Source organism: Mercenaria mercenaria, chromosome 7 (assembly GCF_021730395.1).
Source record: "Mercenaria mercenaria strain notata chromosome 7, MADL_Memer_1, whole genome shotgun sequence".
NCBI lineage: Eukaryota > Metazoa > Mollusca > Bivalvia > Venerida > Veneridae > Mercenaria > Mercenaria mercenaria.
Genome location: NC_069367.1, coordinates 13348910 through 13366280, shown reverse-complemented (window position 1 = coordinate 13366280; position 17371 = coordinate 13348910). Strand labels below are relative to the sequence as shown.

General features: G+C 37.0%; 1 protein-coding gene across 1 annotated transcript; it reads right to left on the bottom strand.

Moving 5' to 3' along the window:
- Positions 1-7508: 7508 nt before the first annotated feature.
- Positions 7509-12677, bottom strand: LOC123554888 (patched domain-containing protein 3-like). Its single transcript, XM_045345301.2, has 3 exons — positions 12051-12677; positions 10906-11106; positions 7509-9118 (listed from the first exon to the last, which is right to left on the bottom strand). The coding sequence occupies exons 1-3, from the start codon at positions 12172-12174 to the stop codon at positions 7509-7511; spliced, it is 1935 nt and encodes a 644-aa protein (XP_045201236.2). The 5' UTR covers positions 12175-12677.
- Positions 12678-17371: the final 4694 nt, after the last annotated feature.

The window sequence follows — 17371 nt, the reverse complement described above, 5'->3', positions numbered from 1 at the left end:
TCAAATGTAAAAAAAATCACGTAAAATACTCAGTAAATACTCCAGATGTATTCATTTTTGATACAGCTTCGTATAGTCATATCTTCCTACAATAACCAGTTCAAATTCCAAGACTTAATTTGTTATATTTAAAGAATGACTCGTGTTTAAAGAAGGTAAGTGGTTTCAAAACGGCACTCACATTGCACAGTTGTGCATTTTTTTTGACGCTCACCAAGTACAGCTAGAGAAAGGTCTTCAGAAATGTGTAGAAATCGTCAGCTCTAAGGCAACTACAACGGAAAAGAGATGAATCGGACTGGTTAGTTATGTGTGGTAGAGATTACACCACCAAGAACAGTTTGATGTTGGATTAAACAGTAGTTAATGGAACTAGTCATTACGTCTCATGTCTGCTATTAAATCGGAATGACTCGCATCGATTCCTGAGAGAGCCAAACAAGAACTCATTAATTGATAAATTCCTTGAATTAATAAGATATTAAAATATGAGCGTCTTTTGTTCCGAACAGACATTTTAACAAATTCTTTGGTGGCTGATATATGCCATTCCGTCTTTCCGCTAATTTTAGGCGCCGATTTATAACGTAAATATCTACTTTTCGCTCAGCGCCCCACTAATTATCATGTTTTCAATCCATGCTCTCGCCCTTTCTTATTCCTAGTATTTTCTGTATGGAGAATCGCAGACAAAAAATTTAGATTTAATATGTAAATCGTCGGGGGGAGTCGAGCGAAAACTGGCTGATCAGCGGGCTCCGAGCAAGAAGCTGAGGTTTGAAAGGCATAACATTGGTGGGCACCCGGGCACCCAGCCGCTTTACATCTTGAATCTCACTCAACGAAAGCACCCCCTCACCCCCCCCCCCCCCCCCCGATCCCCATAATCGTGTTTTCGCTCCGCGTCGCCTCATGTTATCGAATTTTTGCTCGCTAACCACTCCGCGTTTTACTTTTTAAATTCTCGTGTTTTCGCTCGACGGGGTCGCATGGCGAATTGATGAAACGGTATAAATCATCCACCGTAAAAACCTTCTAATTTTCTGTTATGAGTGTTTACTGAATCTTAAATCTAATGAAACAAGTAAAATATTTTCGTTCAACATTTATTATACATTCAATGTAGGCGTATGGTAAGTTGTTAAAATTAAAGAAAAGTATAGAAAACTTGTCAGTCCGTTATAAATGAGTTTTACTAACTCTAATTAACTATAATTAAACATTTATTCCACACCCCAACGAAAAAAGTATCGACCTGGCTCTATATATATCATACGGATGCTCACTGCATTATACTAGTATTCAAAAACGTTGAGATTGACCTGAAATATTGTTTAGTAACGGCGTTTAACCAAACGCATACGCACGCACAAACGCACGCAAGCACACACATATCTTCTTGCAAACCTTACCGTCCACTGATCCCACTGAGTCATATGAATGTTTTGAAGCACGTTTTTCATTTTTCAACGAAATCCTAGGACATATCAAAATTTAGCATCAATCAGTTTTCAAGAAGCTTTTTAATAAAAAATAATGTTAAAATATTGTCGCCGTAAGTTTTAACATAGAAAGGTCGACTTCTACAGTCAGTTTTTTAACGATATAAAGATTTATGATCATACAGGCACCACACTGAGAGTAAACAACAACAAGGTCTACGTTTCTGAAGACTTTTCTCCAGCTGTACTTGTTGAGCGCCAAAAAAATTAACACCTGTGCGATGTGAGTGCCGTTTTGAAACCCCATACCATCTTTAAACACGAGTCATTCTTTAAATATAACAAATTAAGTCTTGGAATTTGAACTGGGTATTGTAGGAAGACATGGCTATACGATACTGTATCAAAAATGAATACATTTGGAGTATTTACCGAGTATTTTACGTGCTGTTTTGACATTTGACATTTTTGAGTCAAACGTTCACGTTTAACTCGCCGTATTTTGTTTATTTCAAGATGAAATGTTGTGACACTCACAGAACATAGTCACCAATTATTCATCAGGGCGCAGATATCTTTCATTTTAAGAAAAGTTTTGAATTACCGGAGATACAATAAGAAATACTTACACCACCGCTCCTCTAAAATCGCTTATCGAGCGCTGTATGTGTGAGTGCCACCTGTACTTGGGAGTGCCGGTACCAGGGTGTGATTTTGGTACCCGGCAATGATATGCGCACTTCAAAGCAGGGATCTATTCGCAAGGAAGTGTTCCATAGAATTTAGATAGATTGATTTATATTATTTATTGATTTCTCGTCGGAATACAAACGACAGTTGTCGGGACCGGTGTCATTTAACAGAATGGTAACAGATCTGACGATTAATACCAGTGATTCATTGGTAGGGGTTCATTTAAACGTTTAACTGGCTATTGTTTCTCTAGTGTTCGTGAGAAGTTGCATATCTTCTAGTATTGAGAGCATTGATGGTAAAAATGCATTTTTTAAAAACACGCTGAAATGTTACAAAATGCTTTTTATGATCGTCACCTATGCTCAATACATGGTAAAATGCTAAAATATATTGGCTAAACTTAACCAGGGGCGTAGGAGAATGGGGCGTGTGGAGGTCCGAACCCCAAGTGTCTGTGTACACATCGTACGCTAATATTCTGTTAGCGTGTGTAAAATATATTGATTAAACAATCCACAACTTGGGCACCGTATTTAGTAGTCCAACTCGTGTTGTAATTATCACTTTCGTTTCATTTCAGTCTGATATTAAATCCAACTCAGGCACGTCCGAACACAGGCGTAATCATTAGTGATTAAAATATGAACATAAATTATAAGCTTCACAGTATGAATAATGAAAGAAATATTTTAATTTGCTGTAGGTAATACATTTATCTCGTGAACAGAAACGTTATTTGACATGTTCTGCATAAAATACTATAGAAAAACAGCTACCAAATATATGCATAAACGTACAGCATTTAGCACAGTGTGAAGTCGTACTGTACTCGATTATTTCACCAAAGTTTATTCCGGATGTTCGTGAAGGAACAAGCACATGAGAATATATATGAATAGGTCTCTCCCAATATCTGTTTTGTTTTCAAATTTTGTAATTTAACTTGAGATCGTAGTAAAATTAATGTACAAATAATATTGCGCTAATACATTTAGAATTAGCGCAAGACGCTGTGCTCATCCTGTACAGGCACCTGACTATGAACGAAAATAGTGACGTAAAAAAGCTGTGACGTCATCAATGGCGAAAAACAAATCGATAATGTTAGTCCACAGTGCACAATCACGTGACTTGTGACGTTTCAACTGGGGTATCACGCCAAGCAGAATTTGTAAACAAAACGGTGTTTTGAAGGTAAAGTTTTTAAAGATATATTTCTGTGAAATGACACCCAGCTGGTGCAAGCCTTTATATCAATGCGTACCTCCGGTGGTATAACATATGTCCGTGTCTGCTTTAGTTTTGCTATTAACCTGGATAAACCGCAATGCTTCCACAGCAAGCGTATTTTCAAATGGCTTGAAAACCAAACCCAAGCGACTGTTCCTTGATAAACGACCAACTAGTTTTCACCGCTGCGTTCTCTTTGATATCTAAGATCATTTTGGAAGAATTTTCGCACAGAAATGGCGTATTTCTGGATAGATCGCCGAACTCGAAAAATGTCCATTCTATAAAGTCCAAAAAACTCACAGAAAGCACTGTAACGACTGTATTCCCCCTCTTCCTGTTGCCACCGATCAAAACAATAAACTGACAGATAAAAGTTAAAAAACACCATTTTAAAGTAACTGATATGCTTTGATGGTATGTATATTTAGATTTTATTGGAAGCTGAACATGATTTGTTTCTGTATATAATGTTTCAGTTTGATTAAAGGTAATATCATAGCAAAAAAATCGATTGATCACCGATTTTGTCCAGAAACTGTGCATTGTCGGCGTCAAAAGTACATATTTTCTTGCTTGAAGAATGATCTACATGTAAATCCCACTGTTTCATGGATAAAGAAATAATACTAGTTTGGTAAAATAAAATAAAACCATTACTAAAATCTCAAATTTGTTTATAACCGTCAATGAAAGAAGATTCGGTGTGATTTCCTGACTGTATGCATGTTTGCTTGAGTACTGTACAAATGATTGCGATTTTCGTAAGACTGTATGCCTGTTTGCAACTGACTTATTTATAAAATATCGGCTTTTTCTATGCTTCTTTGGTATTTCTTCATAATTATAACCCGCAAACGAAGTTTGAAGGACGGTGGTATATAGGAGTCACCATGCGGTCTGTCTGTTCAGTCTGTGTCCTCATAAATTTGGTCGTGCAATTACTTGAATACTATTACACCTACCTCTCTCAAACTTTACACACAAACATCGGCAATATGTAGTTAATGCCCGTCTACTTTTCGTGTCCGTGCCATAGCTTCTTTATGCATTAAGGGATTCTGAAATAACTTGGCACAAATGTTCACCATCATGAGACGATGTGTCCGCACAAGACTAAACTTTCTAGAATTTCAACCCACTGAAACCGATATATCATCGCAAATTACCCTGCGGCTGGACATACAGCCGTCGTTTTTACTACCCGCCGTGATTTGACCGTTATTTCTCGTACATTTAAACTTACCAAATAACACACAGCTTTCGATTTAAATGTTTTTTTTAAAATATTCTGAATTTAGCGATAATATTATAACAAAGACGAGGTAGAACTCGCGCCATTTTTAACCCAACGGAAGTGGACTGAGCCAGGCTTAGCTATGACAACAACTAAAATCCGCAAGGACAGATTCCCGGCGTATGCAAGCGTTATCGCTGTCAAATGTAAATTATTTCAAACATGAGAAATAACGGTCAAATCACGACAGGTAGTAATCACGACGGCTGTATGTCCAGCCGCAGGGTACTTGTGGGTGCAATAGGTTTTAAAAAGGCAGTGGCTCCGATTCTAGGATTACGGAAGTTCCGTATTCCTAGACAACCCTATGAACACAAAGAACACTGTCGCTTTAAACAGTTCAGGTTGTAATAAAATTCAGCTGGACATAAACTTTCACGGTACATATCGCATGGACGATCAAACACTTCAGTATCTTCCTCTCGGCGCTGAAAAATGTCTTTTCTGTATTTCATACAGTTCTTAAAAACAATGTTTATCTCAATGTGATATCTACAGCAGCACGTTTGCCTGTCACTAGATTTGATAGCTCTCACAAAGTACGGCTTGCATCGTTCAAAGGACATCAAATATCTTTGTGTAATTTCTTGAAGTCTTGATATTTCAAAATCCCTTCATGGATGGCAGAGTTATGGACGGGGCACGAAGTGTGACGAACGGAAGGACAGAAGTTTAGTTTAATCATATTTTATTGTACATATATACAGAAACACAAGCAACAATCACATACATCAAAAATGTCATATATACAAATGGGTTGGGCCAAAAGTTATTACAACATTATCGAGGGCCCTTCCCAGGGTGGTCACGCTATAAATAAAAGTAATGTATTTTTATATCACACTTATACATATATACATACATAAACACAGTAAATTTTGATTGCTAAAGCTTTTCAGTAATTAAACAAGTATGAAATTCGCATATTTCTTTATTTTTTAAAAAAAAGCAGATGTTAGAAGTAAGATAAATTATGAAAAGCAGATAAGGAAAACATAAACAAAAGAAAAATGCTTCTTTCCTCTTGTTGCTGCCAGCCACAAAGCCACCACTCCGTTATATGTCAATGTCATACAAGGAAGGACAGAAGGACGGAAGGACGCAGCCTATGCTCCCCTGTTTTTCTTCGAAAAAAGGCGGGGGACAATAACGATACTTGTTAATACCCCAGTCACACATACGGTGCGGATAGCTACGTCTAGCCACGGATAGAAACGTAGTAGTCCGTATCGATCCGTACCTGAGCCGTACGGGTTGGTACGGTTTGATACGGATTGATACGGGTTACTACTTTAAGCTACGGCTTAGGTACGGATCGATACGGATTGCTACGTTTCTAACCGTAGCTAAACGTAGCTATCCGCGCCGTATGTGTGACTGTGGTATTAAACTAGATGATAAAACATGTTTTGCTTTCTAGTAATTTTGTCAATATGTACGTCTGGTTTTTACCTGGGTTATATAAATTATGGCACATATTCATAAAAGTGATAAGTATACCAAAAACTAAAAGGAAAACAATCAAACTCTGCTATCAAATGTGAATTTAAAACACGAAAAGCACATATCAGAACAACATTAAAAAAACATACATTCATTACTTAGAAAAAATGCTTGAATTTGCCAGCAATAAAGGTTTTGATCAAAGTGCTCCAAACAGATGTGCTCCAAAAAAGTTGTATTTACCATTCGAAAACTCAAAACAAGACTCTCAGGCAGTGCTCTCTCTCAAAAATCCAATATCAGGAACTTTGAAAACATATAATATGGATAAAGAAAACTTATTAATCAGTTTCAATCGGTCTTCATCAAACATTCACTACTACCTCTCAGATAACGCTGTCTCAAAAACCTAGTCTATATCCTTCTTTAGAGTACCAGTAACTCGAAATGCCCGAAATATCAGTTTCTTAAAATATTAGCTAAACTTTAGCCTGACAAAGAAACAGAACCAGGCTGTTCCAAAGGAGCTCATAGATTAAAGTGTCGACCTTTTGATAAAACTTCAAACATCTACCTCATCGGGTACCAGTCCAGGAGACTGGACCAAGACCAGCATTGTTCAAAAAAGAAACAACAGTAACCTAGTGAATTAAAGACCTATTCTTTAACCTACATATTATGCAAAACACTGGTATGCATGCTAAGCGTCCAGTATTTTTTTCAGCTTACTGAATGGTACATTCTTCATGACCTTCAACAAGGCTTTCATGGCAAAAACTCTTTTTAGACTCAACTGATAGAGTTAACAAATGAAATATCCAAACATTTTCCAAGCACAAAGAAAATGATTTACTTCTGCTTGGTTGACAAATTGCCAAAAAGTCTTTAAATGGTCTGAGGACTTCAACAGAAGTCAATCTGCAGTCTTGGAGGGTGTCGTTCCAATGGGGTACCTATAACATCTGGATTTCTACAAGGCTCTGCCCTTTCACCTATGTAATTTCTTATTTGTATAAACAACCTTCCACATCCTCTATCAAGTCACGCTTCCGGCTATTTGCCGATGAAACTGTAGTCTATCTCACTAAGTAGCACTTCAGAAAACCACAATCCCCTCTAAAATGCTCTAAAATTATCTCAGCAAATTAGGAATGTGGGAAAATAAATGGCACATCAAGTTAAATCTCTTAACTGTGACGTGTATTCTGAACAGGTAATCTCAAAAAGTAATAATCTTATTAAAAGCAATATCTGCTCCATTGCTAACCCATAGAATCAGTAACCAGTGTAAAACGTCTTGGCATTAACATAACAAAATGTCTAAACTGGAACAATCACATCATTAGGATATAAAATATTCATAAATGCAAGTAAAACTCTTGGCTTCGTTAAAAGAAACATCACAATAAGTAACACACAATTAAAAACCCTTGCGTATAAAATCGTGTCAGTAACCGGCTGGAACATGCATCCTCCATCTGACACCCATATACAAAGATTAACGCACATAAAAATGGTTCAGTTTCAATATATGAAAAAAAAAATGATTTAGGATTTCTTAGAATCGTCATCAACAGCAGATTTTCGATACCATTTGAATGTAAATCTTGTTTTTGTTTTTCTTCCATTTTGTTATCTGCAACGTTTTCAGTTTTGTCTTTACTCAACTCTTCGCCAACTGCAATCACCCTGCTTGGCCCAATCCATGACAAAATAACCGGAAGTAAAAGTAGCGCATGCGCAATACCAAATAATAAAACAAAAGACATAACTGATGCAAAAGTTCTGAAAATATAAGACTTAGCTCCGAAAAGTATTAATACGCCGAGAAGGGATGACACTGCACCGTGAAAAATTGGAGCCCCGGTCTTTTCTATAGCTTGTTTTACCCTAACAGCCCTAGTTTCCCCCTCCGAAATCATATATCCGTGACATATATGGGCAGTGAAATCAACGGAAAAGCCTATACTCATAATTAGATGAATCATCGTTATGGCACTGAGAGCAACGTCTATATATAGAATATAGCCAAACACACCAATCATAATCATTGTTACAGCGATGGTAACAAATAGTATAAGTATTGGGTGCGGCATGAATATGCACGTGACCACAAACACGGCGGCCAAGGCGATGCCAACTGACTGAAGCGTCTGTCCTAATATAAGCACGAACTGTTCAAAAGCTACAAACGCTGATGAAAAGGCAAAACAGTCAATGGCAGCAGCACTAGCAATATCGCGTGACTTTAACATCATTTTGCCCTCTTCCTGGCTGTCAGCAAGATCGGCGGAAAGAACGTAGACACGTGATGCTGTTATCTTTTGATTGGTAGAATCAATGATGACGTCATTTTCGAACATGGCGTACTGTTGATCAGCCACAAAAGTAGAGAGACCAGTAACAAAAGCAGACTCTGTTGAGTCGTCATAGTAACTAGATGCACTATATGTCTTTAACCAGCTTACCTCCCAACTACTGTCAAAGTATGTATCTGACTGCGCACTGGAAATTAAATTCTGCACCACTGTTTGTGTTGATGTGCTTGAATAATCGTAAGTACTTGGAATAACAAACGACACTGCGGTCTGCCGTTTGAAATACTTTTCAGACCAATCTGAATATTTCCAAAAGTAGGAGTCATCAGATACCAATTGTGTAAATAATAAACCCTGTTTAAGATTAACACATCCATATATGGCTGCTGCCAAATATCCCATGAAAAGAAATATAATAAGAATTTTCAGTGGCAGCTTCAAGACTATTTTTGGAATCAGCCATCGTGGTAATCTGTCAACCAAGCTCTCTGCTTCGTGTCTACTCTTAGGAGCATGCCCACCACAGCAGACGACATATTGTTTTGATTTTCCCTCCTGTCGCAGTTCTTCTTTTGATTTTATTCGTCTGCAAGTCATGAAGTGACGGTTTTCTTCAACTCGCTGTTCGTTGATAGCCAGGCAGGCAGCAAAAAATGTAACGTTGTTGATGTAACAAAACAAGACCGCCACACCTGCAAAGTCAGAATACGAAAAATTATAAAAGTAAATTTTTGTAAAACCAGTGGTTTAATACTAGTAGTACTCTTACAGAATAAGTTTTACCTTGCCAACGATTAATGTTAATTTGACGTTCCTTGTATCACAACCGCCATAGCTTATTTATTTATTGGGTTTAACGTCGCACCGATACAATTCATGTCATATGAAGACTTTCCAGCTTTGATGGTGGAGGAAGACCCCAGGTGCCCCTCAGTGCATTATTTCATCACGAGCGGGCACTCGGGTAGAACCACCGACCTTCCGTAAGCCAGCTGGATGGCTTCCTCACATGAAGAATTCAACACCCCGGGTGAGGCTCGAACCCACATCGATGAAGGGCAAGTGATTTGAAGTCAGCGACCTTATTCACTCGGCCACGGAGGCCCCTGCCTTTGCACCCAAGATCCATTGTTTTCATTTTATTCGGTATGTTAAGGGTCAAAGTTGCTTCCAATCATTAGTCAGGACAGAAATGTGTCATTTCGTTCATATTATCCACTTATCATGTGCAAAATTCTCCGCTAAAACAACTTTCGAACAACCAAGATAAAGCTATGACCAGTATGTTTATGACAATTATTAATTACATTTAAAAAAAAAAAAAAAAAAAAAAAAACCAATATATTTTTCTGACTTGTCCATTTAACTCAGCGTGATTAATTCAGTTTTATTTAAGGATTAAATAATATTTTGTGCGCTTATATTGGTATAAGCAATATTGGGACATCTTGCAAATCCACTGAATTGCAGTAGCGATTCTTGAATGATTTGGAAGAAGTCCCGAAATAGTGTTTGTCCATCTAAACGCACAAAAATGACTTTTAATTTTAAAAATGACTTTTATACAGTAGCTTGCTGCACAAATAAAATGGTTTACTTTCAATGAGTATCAGAAAATCAGAAAATGTATCAGCAAATTGTAATATTATGTCCGAATATTTCGAACATTTATCATTTTTTACCTTCCGATGAAAATAGTTCAAAATACAGTTTAAATTATTATTTAACCAGGAAAAATCATGTGGTCGTATCGATCCAGTTTCGACCTTTACTGCCAGAAAAAAACCCAACTAGTTTTAATTTTAGTTTATTTACTGTCGAATGAGGCCATTTTTTTGTTTTTGTTCATTTTTCCCCTTTTTTTTTGAGAATGAAGTCAGATTGTGCGTGCAATCTCGTGGAATATGCTACCCTTGGTATTATTGCACCAATGTTGTTCATGCGAAAATAAACGCTTTTCTTTTTGTATATTTGTGGGCCGGTGGTATAGTGGTAACACGCTTGACTGTCAATCCAGATGTCCGGGGTTCGAATCTCGGTCCAGGTACTGGAAATTTCTGAGATGCTATTGAGTGTCTCCCACCTAACTTAGGGCCTGTACTGGTTCTTCCCAGGAAAGACGGCTTCGTGTGTATCGGTGCTATACACCGGGCACGTTAAAGAACCAGACTGTCTATTCGCAAAGAGCTAGGCTAAGTTAGCCGTACAAGTCTATATCTTAAAAGTTCTTTCTATCTGTTCTAGGGGCTTTGTCTCACCTCCTGTCAGATCGATCTGTGTCTGTACTAGTAGAGGATGAATTTCGCGCCCTGTGTGGCTGCGTTTGCTATATGTAATGCGCCTTTGAACGTGTTTATCATGAAAAGGGCGCTATATAAATCTGGTATAATAATAATAATAATGATAATAATAATAATGATAATAATAATATTTATAATAATAATAATAATAATAATAATAATAATAAAAATGCACTTACCAGTATAAATACAGAAGTTCCTAACAGCAATAAAACTGGAACCAGCTCCAGCCATAAAAGCGATCAAGTCCGTAAGGGAGGTAATTGTGATTCCTACACCGGAAATACGTAAGGTTTCCGCCATTTTATCCTCGGCAGTAGCTTGTTTTTGCGCTTCTGATAAACCGGACAGCAGGATAAACATGTCGTCAATACCGATACCTAAATAGATAAAAGAATTTAAAACACTACTGTAAAATAAGTTCTTCGTATGGGAGGGCATTTGCAATTATGGCTCAAATCATTTTGAGACTGAAATAAACAAGAGGGTCAATATGGCCCTAGGTCGCTCACCTTTGTAACACACCATAACAGTGTAAAGATGTTTTACCTAGTAATTACATGGAAACGAATATTCTGACCAATTTTCAGTAAGATTGGACCAAAAAACGTGGCATCTTGAGTCTCTATCATGTTCACAAGCCAAATATGGCAAATTTTGGCCGTTTAAAGGGCCATAACTCTGGAACTCATGATGGGATATGGCCAGTTTTCGAAAGGAATCGAGATATTATGCCCATACAAGTTGTATGCAAGTTTAATTAAAATAAGTTTCGGACACATAGTGTAATGGGCCAATTCTTGAAAACACATTTTACCTGCCCTGAGGCCCTGTGAGTCATTTACAGCAATAAAACCAAAGGGCCATGCTCCCCCCCCCCCCACTCCAGTTAAAAAAGCCCCATTTTCACCTCTAGGCTACTAAAATGGCCCGTATACACAGTTTAACCACACGGACGGACGGACGAAGGGTGATCACAAAAGCTGAATCTGTCACTACTAGGTGAACTAAAAAGGAAATATCAAAGTGCATTGAAGATCTATCTTGACAATGCAATGTTGAAAGAAACTCGTAGTATACAGAGGTAGAAGCTCGAGATATAGGTCGAGGCTTAAAACAGCCTCTCCTTGTCTGATTCCCGAGCAAGTCACTTAAACTGAATACACATCAATTCTTACCGATGGTCCTTCGAAACGTTTACTGAAATGATAGTTGTGTCTAGTGGCGAGGGGAAAAATTTAGAATCGTGAATTTTAAGTTGATAATTATACGAAAGTGACCTTAAATATTGAGTTTAATTATTAAAGTGTACAAAAATACAAACCAATGATAAGAAATGGCACAACGCCGACAATGCTAACGAAATCGACACCGATCGCAGCACAAAACCCAAAGCTTGCGACAATTGCTAAGCCAGCAGCCAATATGCCAGCAAACCCAAGCCACATCCTCTGCCCCACCTGATCGGTAAATCTGAAATGGAAGACATCTAATACAGCAAATGAAAATAATCTTATGTCAAGGTTAACTGTAACTTGCTCCAGCACAACATAACAGGCAAATATGACAAAAATATAAGGGATCTGTCCATAAATGTCTTTCGTAAAATTTCTGCGTGAGATGTTTCAATAAATCGTTTTGCAGCTTAATGGAAAGAATACAGTTAAAGATGATTTAAACGTCTCATGTCAAACTAAAGTCTTCTTTCATCAAGGGACAGTACCCTTTACTTACCGTTGATAAGACAAGTTAGATATGCGAGTTTCTCCCCTTATCTACCCGATAGGTAACATAACGCATCTTATCACCTATACAGCAATAAACAGTGTTGTCATTATCATCTATAAAAAAGAAGGACGAAATGTGAGTCCGTATAATTAATGCAAGAAATTTATTGGATAAAATATTTTCATGATCACCTCAAATATGAACAGAATCAATAACCAACCTGATGAAAAGATAGTTATGAAGTATGAAGTAATTATAGTCATATGAATTATAATGATGCAAATGATTTTCAACAGAGATATGTTATTGAAATTTTTAATTGAAAACATTAAAGATATCCAGATAAGATAATTTTGATTCATCAACAGTTTTTAGAACTCGATTTGTAACATTTAGTGTTAAAATAACGTTTTGCTTCAAGGCGTTTTTTTCGATGCGGAGATACTCCACACTGGTTATTCGGGTACCTACTCGTGTGAGCGATACCGCCCTCGTGTGATTTATGTACATGTTGGTGAACAGGAAATTCACACCTTTAACAGGTTATTATACCGTATTTAACTGAAGATTTGAAAAGTTTTAGTATTGAATGTGTAAGATCATACCTTAACTATATCCATGTCAAATACCTATCTAATATAATCTGAATAACTGTGAAAAAATACGTTTTTTGCTGCGAAAATGAAGATATTTTAAAGCGATGGTATATATTTTCACGATTGATGGGATTATTTCGGATTATATGAGGAAATTTTTGTTAGGAAAATGAAAAGCAGTCATTCTATGTGTTAGCCGTTACTTTCATTTCACAAAAACTGGAATCACAGTAAAATTAGATCGATTTTTTCGAAGACAGTGTGTAGAAAAAAAGATACCTCTGACGATGTACCATGGTACCATCCTCGTTGTTTCTGTCAATCGAGCGGATACCGTCCTCGTTATTGAAATGAGCATTACATTGAGGCAGACTCATTTTCTAATTTAGCGATAACATGCAATGACCAGCCAAGATAAAGATAAAACTTTGGTCTTTTATGCCCTCCAGCTACTGGAAGCAGCCTATCCGGAGAAAAACTTCTCACATCGCTTCAAAGTCGCTATCAACTTAGTATCAAGATCCATCTACATAGACACATTCTTATGTGTATTTTCAATTGAATATTGCTTCCGTACATTTGGTCTTGTTATTTAAGTTGTTACGGGGTATAAAATGTTCATAGCAAAAAACAAAATTAAATTTGTTCAGAAATTCTATGATTTTTGTCAAATATTTTATTGCGATCGACCCATGTTTCTAAGCTTCGTTTTGAGGAATAAAGCCAGTAATTCGGTCGAAAATGTGCTTCGTCAAGAGTAGCCGAAAGAAGCCAGTAGTAAACAGATCCTTATTTCTCCATGTTTTGTTTTTCGACAATTCGTATGGAACAAGTGCTTTAATCACACATTTTGTTGCAAGAATACATCATGCACAGGGCCGGATCCAGAAATATTTGACTGGGGGCGTGGGGATGGTGGGGGGGGGGGGGGGGGCACCAGTCTCGAACGAAGACATCACTGCCGAGGTGCAACACTGCAAGGTATTGGAGGGGGTGCCTTTGCCCATGTTAGACGTTAGGCAGGGGTTCCGGGGTCAGGGGGGCGGGTCAGGGGGACTCCTGGAAATTTTTGAAATACAGGCAGAAAATGGAGTCCTCTGGTCTATTTTAGGTCTAAATTCTAAAGTATTGGAGGGGTACGATACTTCCCTCTTGATAGGGGTGGGGGGAAAATTTTGAAATACAGGTATGAAATGGTGGCCTCTGGTATATTTCTGGGTCTAAATTTTGAGAAATAATTATTCCTTTGCCAAAATAGTAGGGTGCATCTTTGATGAGTATGTCACTTCTCGGCCAACTGGGGAGGCAGGGCCCCCTCAGTCGGGCCCTGGATCCGGGCCTGATGCATGAAATGAGATGGTTTATGTTTATAGGCCTACACTCCACACTGCAAGTTTTACGGATCGAAACCGAAAGTAGGGGTTTATTGTGCGGACATGAGCATATTTTAGGGTAGCAGACCACAACTGACTGGCATTTTACTAGGAACTATTACACTCCCTCTTTATTTCTATCGTTACTTTAAGTTATGATAGAACTTTCGTGAAAAATAGGTGTTGGAAAAAGTGATGTTCTTTTAACAGGCGCGTAGCTAGGGCATTCTTCATAGTACGCAGAGGTAATGCGTAGGGATCTTGGTATCCTCCCCATGATTTTGTTTTCATCTGAGAACCGCAAATGGTGCATTTTGGCGTGTATTTGAAGCTAAACATTGCACGGAAACCTTATTCGTTCTTAATCTTTTATATAAAATGTATCATTTTACTAGGTATGCGTGCAATATTGCACGTGCAATTTGTGATTCATTGATCCATGTTATATGTGTGCAGTATTCAAAACAGATGGTTGGTGGTAACACACTTTCAAAACATCATTATGATTGGATAACAAGAGATGTTTGTATTGTCCGTAAGTATTGACCTGGCACTCATTAATCTTCGCCAATATTTTCGGGCGTTTTCGTTAATTTACGCAATATTAGTATCCTGAAAGTAACTACATTACTAAAGTATAGTGGACGCAACTTGACCCCGATGGTTGACCTTTGCATTATAATACATAATGAGGCACAACCTATTGTTGAAAAGGAGTGTACGAAGAACACGAGCTGCACGAGAAAGAGGAAATATAAATTCATGTAAATATAAATTAGTGTATCGAAGGTTTTAACTGATCAAATGTAAGTATATGTATACTTTGATACTGCAATGTATACAAACTAATTTCATATAAAAATACACGGCTACCCTAAGCACCCTTGATTTCTATAATGAAATAATCGATATGAATAATCAGCCTAAGGTCAACCATCGCGGTCAAGTTGCGACTATTATAACGTGTAAAGTTAATCAATGTCACGATGGCGTAGAGGTATGGTGCCTGACTACCACGCACGTTAACACGGGTTCGAAATCACTTACTGAATAAATCTTCTTTTTTTTTCAATTTAATGTAGATCTTTTGTAATGTTATCGTTTAAATTATTTCATGAATTTTAATTGTTTTCTCTTGTAGTATCTTTTTATTCTGGAACGCTGGTAACAGGTAATTTGTCTTTTTATCTAAGATACTTTAATTAAAACAATTCTATTCCACTTTTGTACAACGGGAAAATATTATCACTCTTAATTTGAAGTTAATAAATGAACCATAAATATCACGAAACGTTTGATCAAATGCGTAGTAAGTCTGCATATAAAATTTGGGTAAAAAAGGATATGGTCAGACGTAGGACTCGAACCCACAATCCTGATATTGACAGGTAAACGCTTTGTCATCACTGCTACCTGCACATGTGGTAGTATATCAATTAAGAATTATATATGTAATATTCGGTTATATAGCTATTTTATGTTCGGACACCGAAAATTAATTTACGGAGATATGCGGAATATTCATGAGTGCCAGGTCAATACTTACGGACAATATAAGTATATGTTGTTAAAAGGGATTTTGCCATAACTCCAAACTAAATACTAGTCAACAAAGACATGCTAAGTTTCACGATATTGTTACAAATGTACCAAATAAGAAACTGATGCCTCGCATAGGGAAAATATTTCGGCGAATAACATCGACGTCTGCATTATGTCAACTTCGTTAAAATGTATTATTATCTTTCCTTCAACTAAAACAGTATTCTGCAAAATGTTTCTTACTCCTTTTAAATTATTTTGCAGTTTGCCATCGTGATCTTGCGCTTAGCGCTTCATGCATCTCTTTCTCTGGCGAGCTGTAAGGAGCGAGATAGCGATGGTGAAGCCATCGTGATTTCGCGCTGTGAACACGTTGCGTATTGTGAAGCGTGAAGTGCGAAATCACGATGGTGAAGCTAAACATCACGGTGGTGAAGCGAAAATTTTCGAGGAAAAAAAAACAAAAAAAAAGAAAACTCCATTTCGTGCTTTGTCATTTTGATCTCGCGTTTCGGGTATCGCCTTCCCATGACAGAGAAACGTGAAAGACGAAACGCGAGATCACAACGGCGAAGTGCGAAACTATGAAAATTACAGGCTTTAACATTAGCATTGGGCAGATTTCGTACCAACAACATTGAATCATAAAACAAGTATTTAAACGTAGCGGGATTGTTGATATAATATTATCTAAACGACATCTAAAACCAAGTATTACACTGAAATCTTGTTTTGATGTTTTTTAAAAATGTTGTTTAAGGTCTTTCGAAATATTATACATATAGTTTTGTTACGTAATACGCATTGAAAATATTAAATCACCAATTATATAGAAAGAGCATATTTATCTCACTGTGAATTGGTTGTCAAATACTGTAATATCGTATGACTTGTACCGGTGTCAATAGCTTAAGATTTAACTAGGTGTAATGAATGGATTTCTATTGAATTTTATTTTCTATGGAATAATAGTTGATAATTTCATACACTTAAGTACAATTATAACATATATCTATGATATCGAAGGCTGAGCGTGAAGCTATAATATCTTATTCTTTATTTATATACCGTTACAATAGTTTCGCGCTCAGCTCAAGATAAAGTAAATATTATGCGAGACAAATTACGTCTGCAGTGTTATACAAAAAGTCATATTCAAAAGCTTTTAGCCTTAAAAATGTAATTTTTTTTCCGATTTCTCAACCAACATTTTATTAATTGTTAACACTGTATTATAATTTTGTTATAGAAATTTCCTCCTAGACAGCGTGTGATTGTAATATTTCACATGGTCAGGATTATTACAAAATAAGCAATCAATTAGTAGGATTATGAGATAAATTGCAAAACTGTACCTAAATTGTTATAAAACTACGAAGACAATTGGTAAATTTCAATGCACGTTA

Coding starts and splice junctions, on each gene's coding strand:
- LOC123554888 (XM_045345301.2), bottom strand. CDS start 12,174: ATGTGGCTTGGGTTTGCTGGCATATTGGCTGCTGGCTTAGCAATTGTC. Junction 11,107..12,050: donor TGTGCCATTTCTTATCATTG/GTTTGTATTTTT, acceptor TTATCTATTTAG/GTATCGGTATTGACGACATG. Junction 9,119..10,905: donor GAACTTCTGTATTTATACTG/GTAAGTGCATTT, acceptor CTGACTTTGCAG/GTGTGGCGGTCTTGTTTTGT.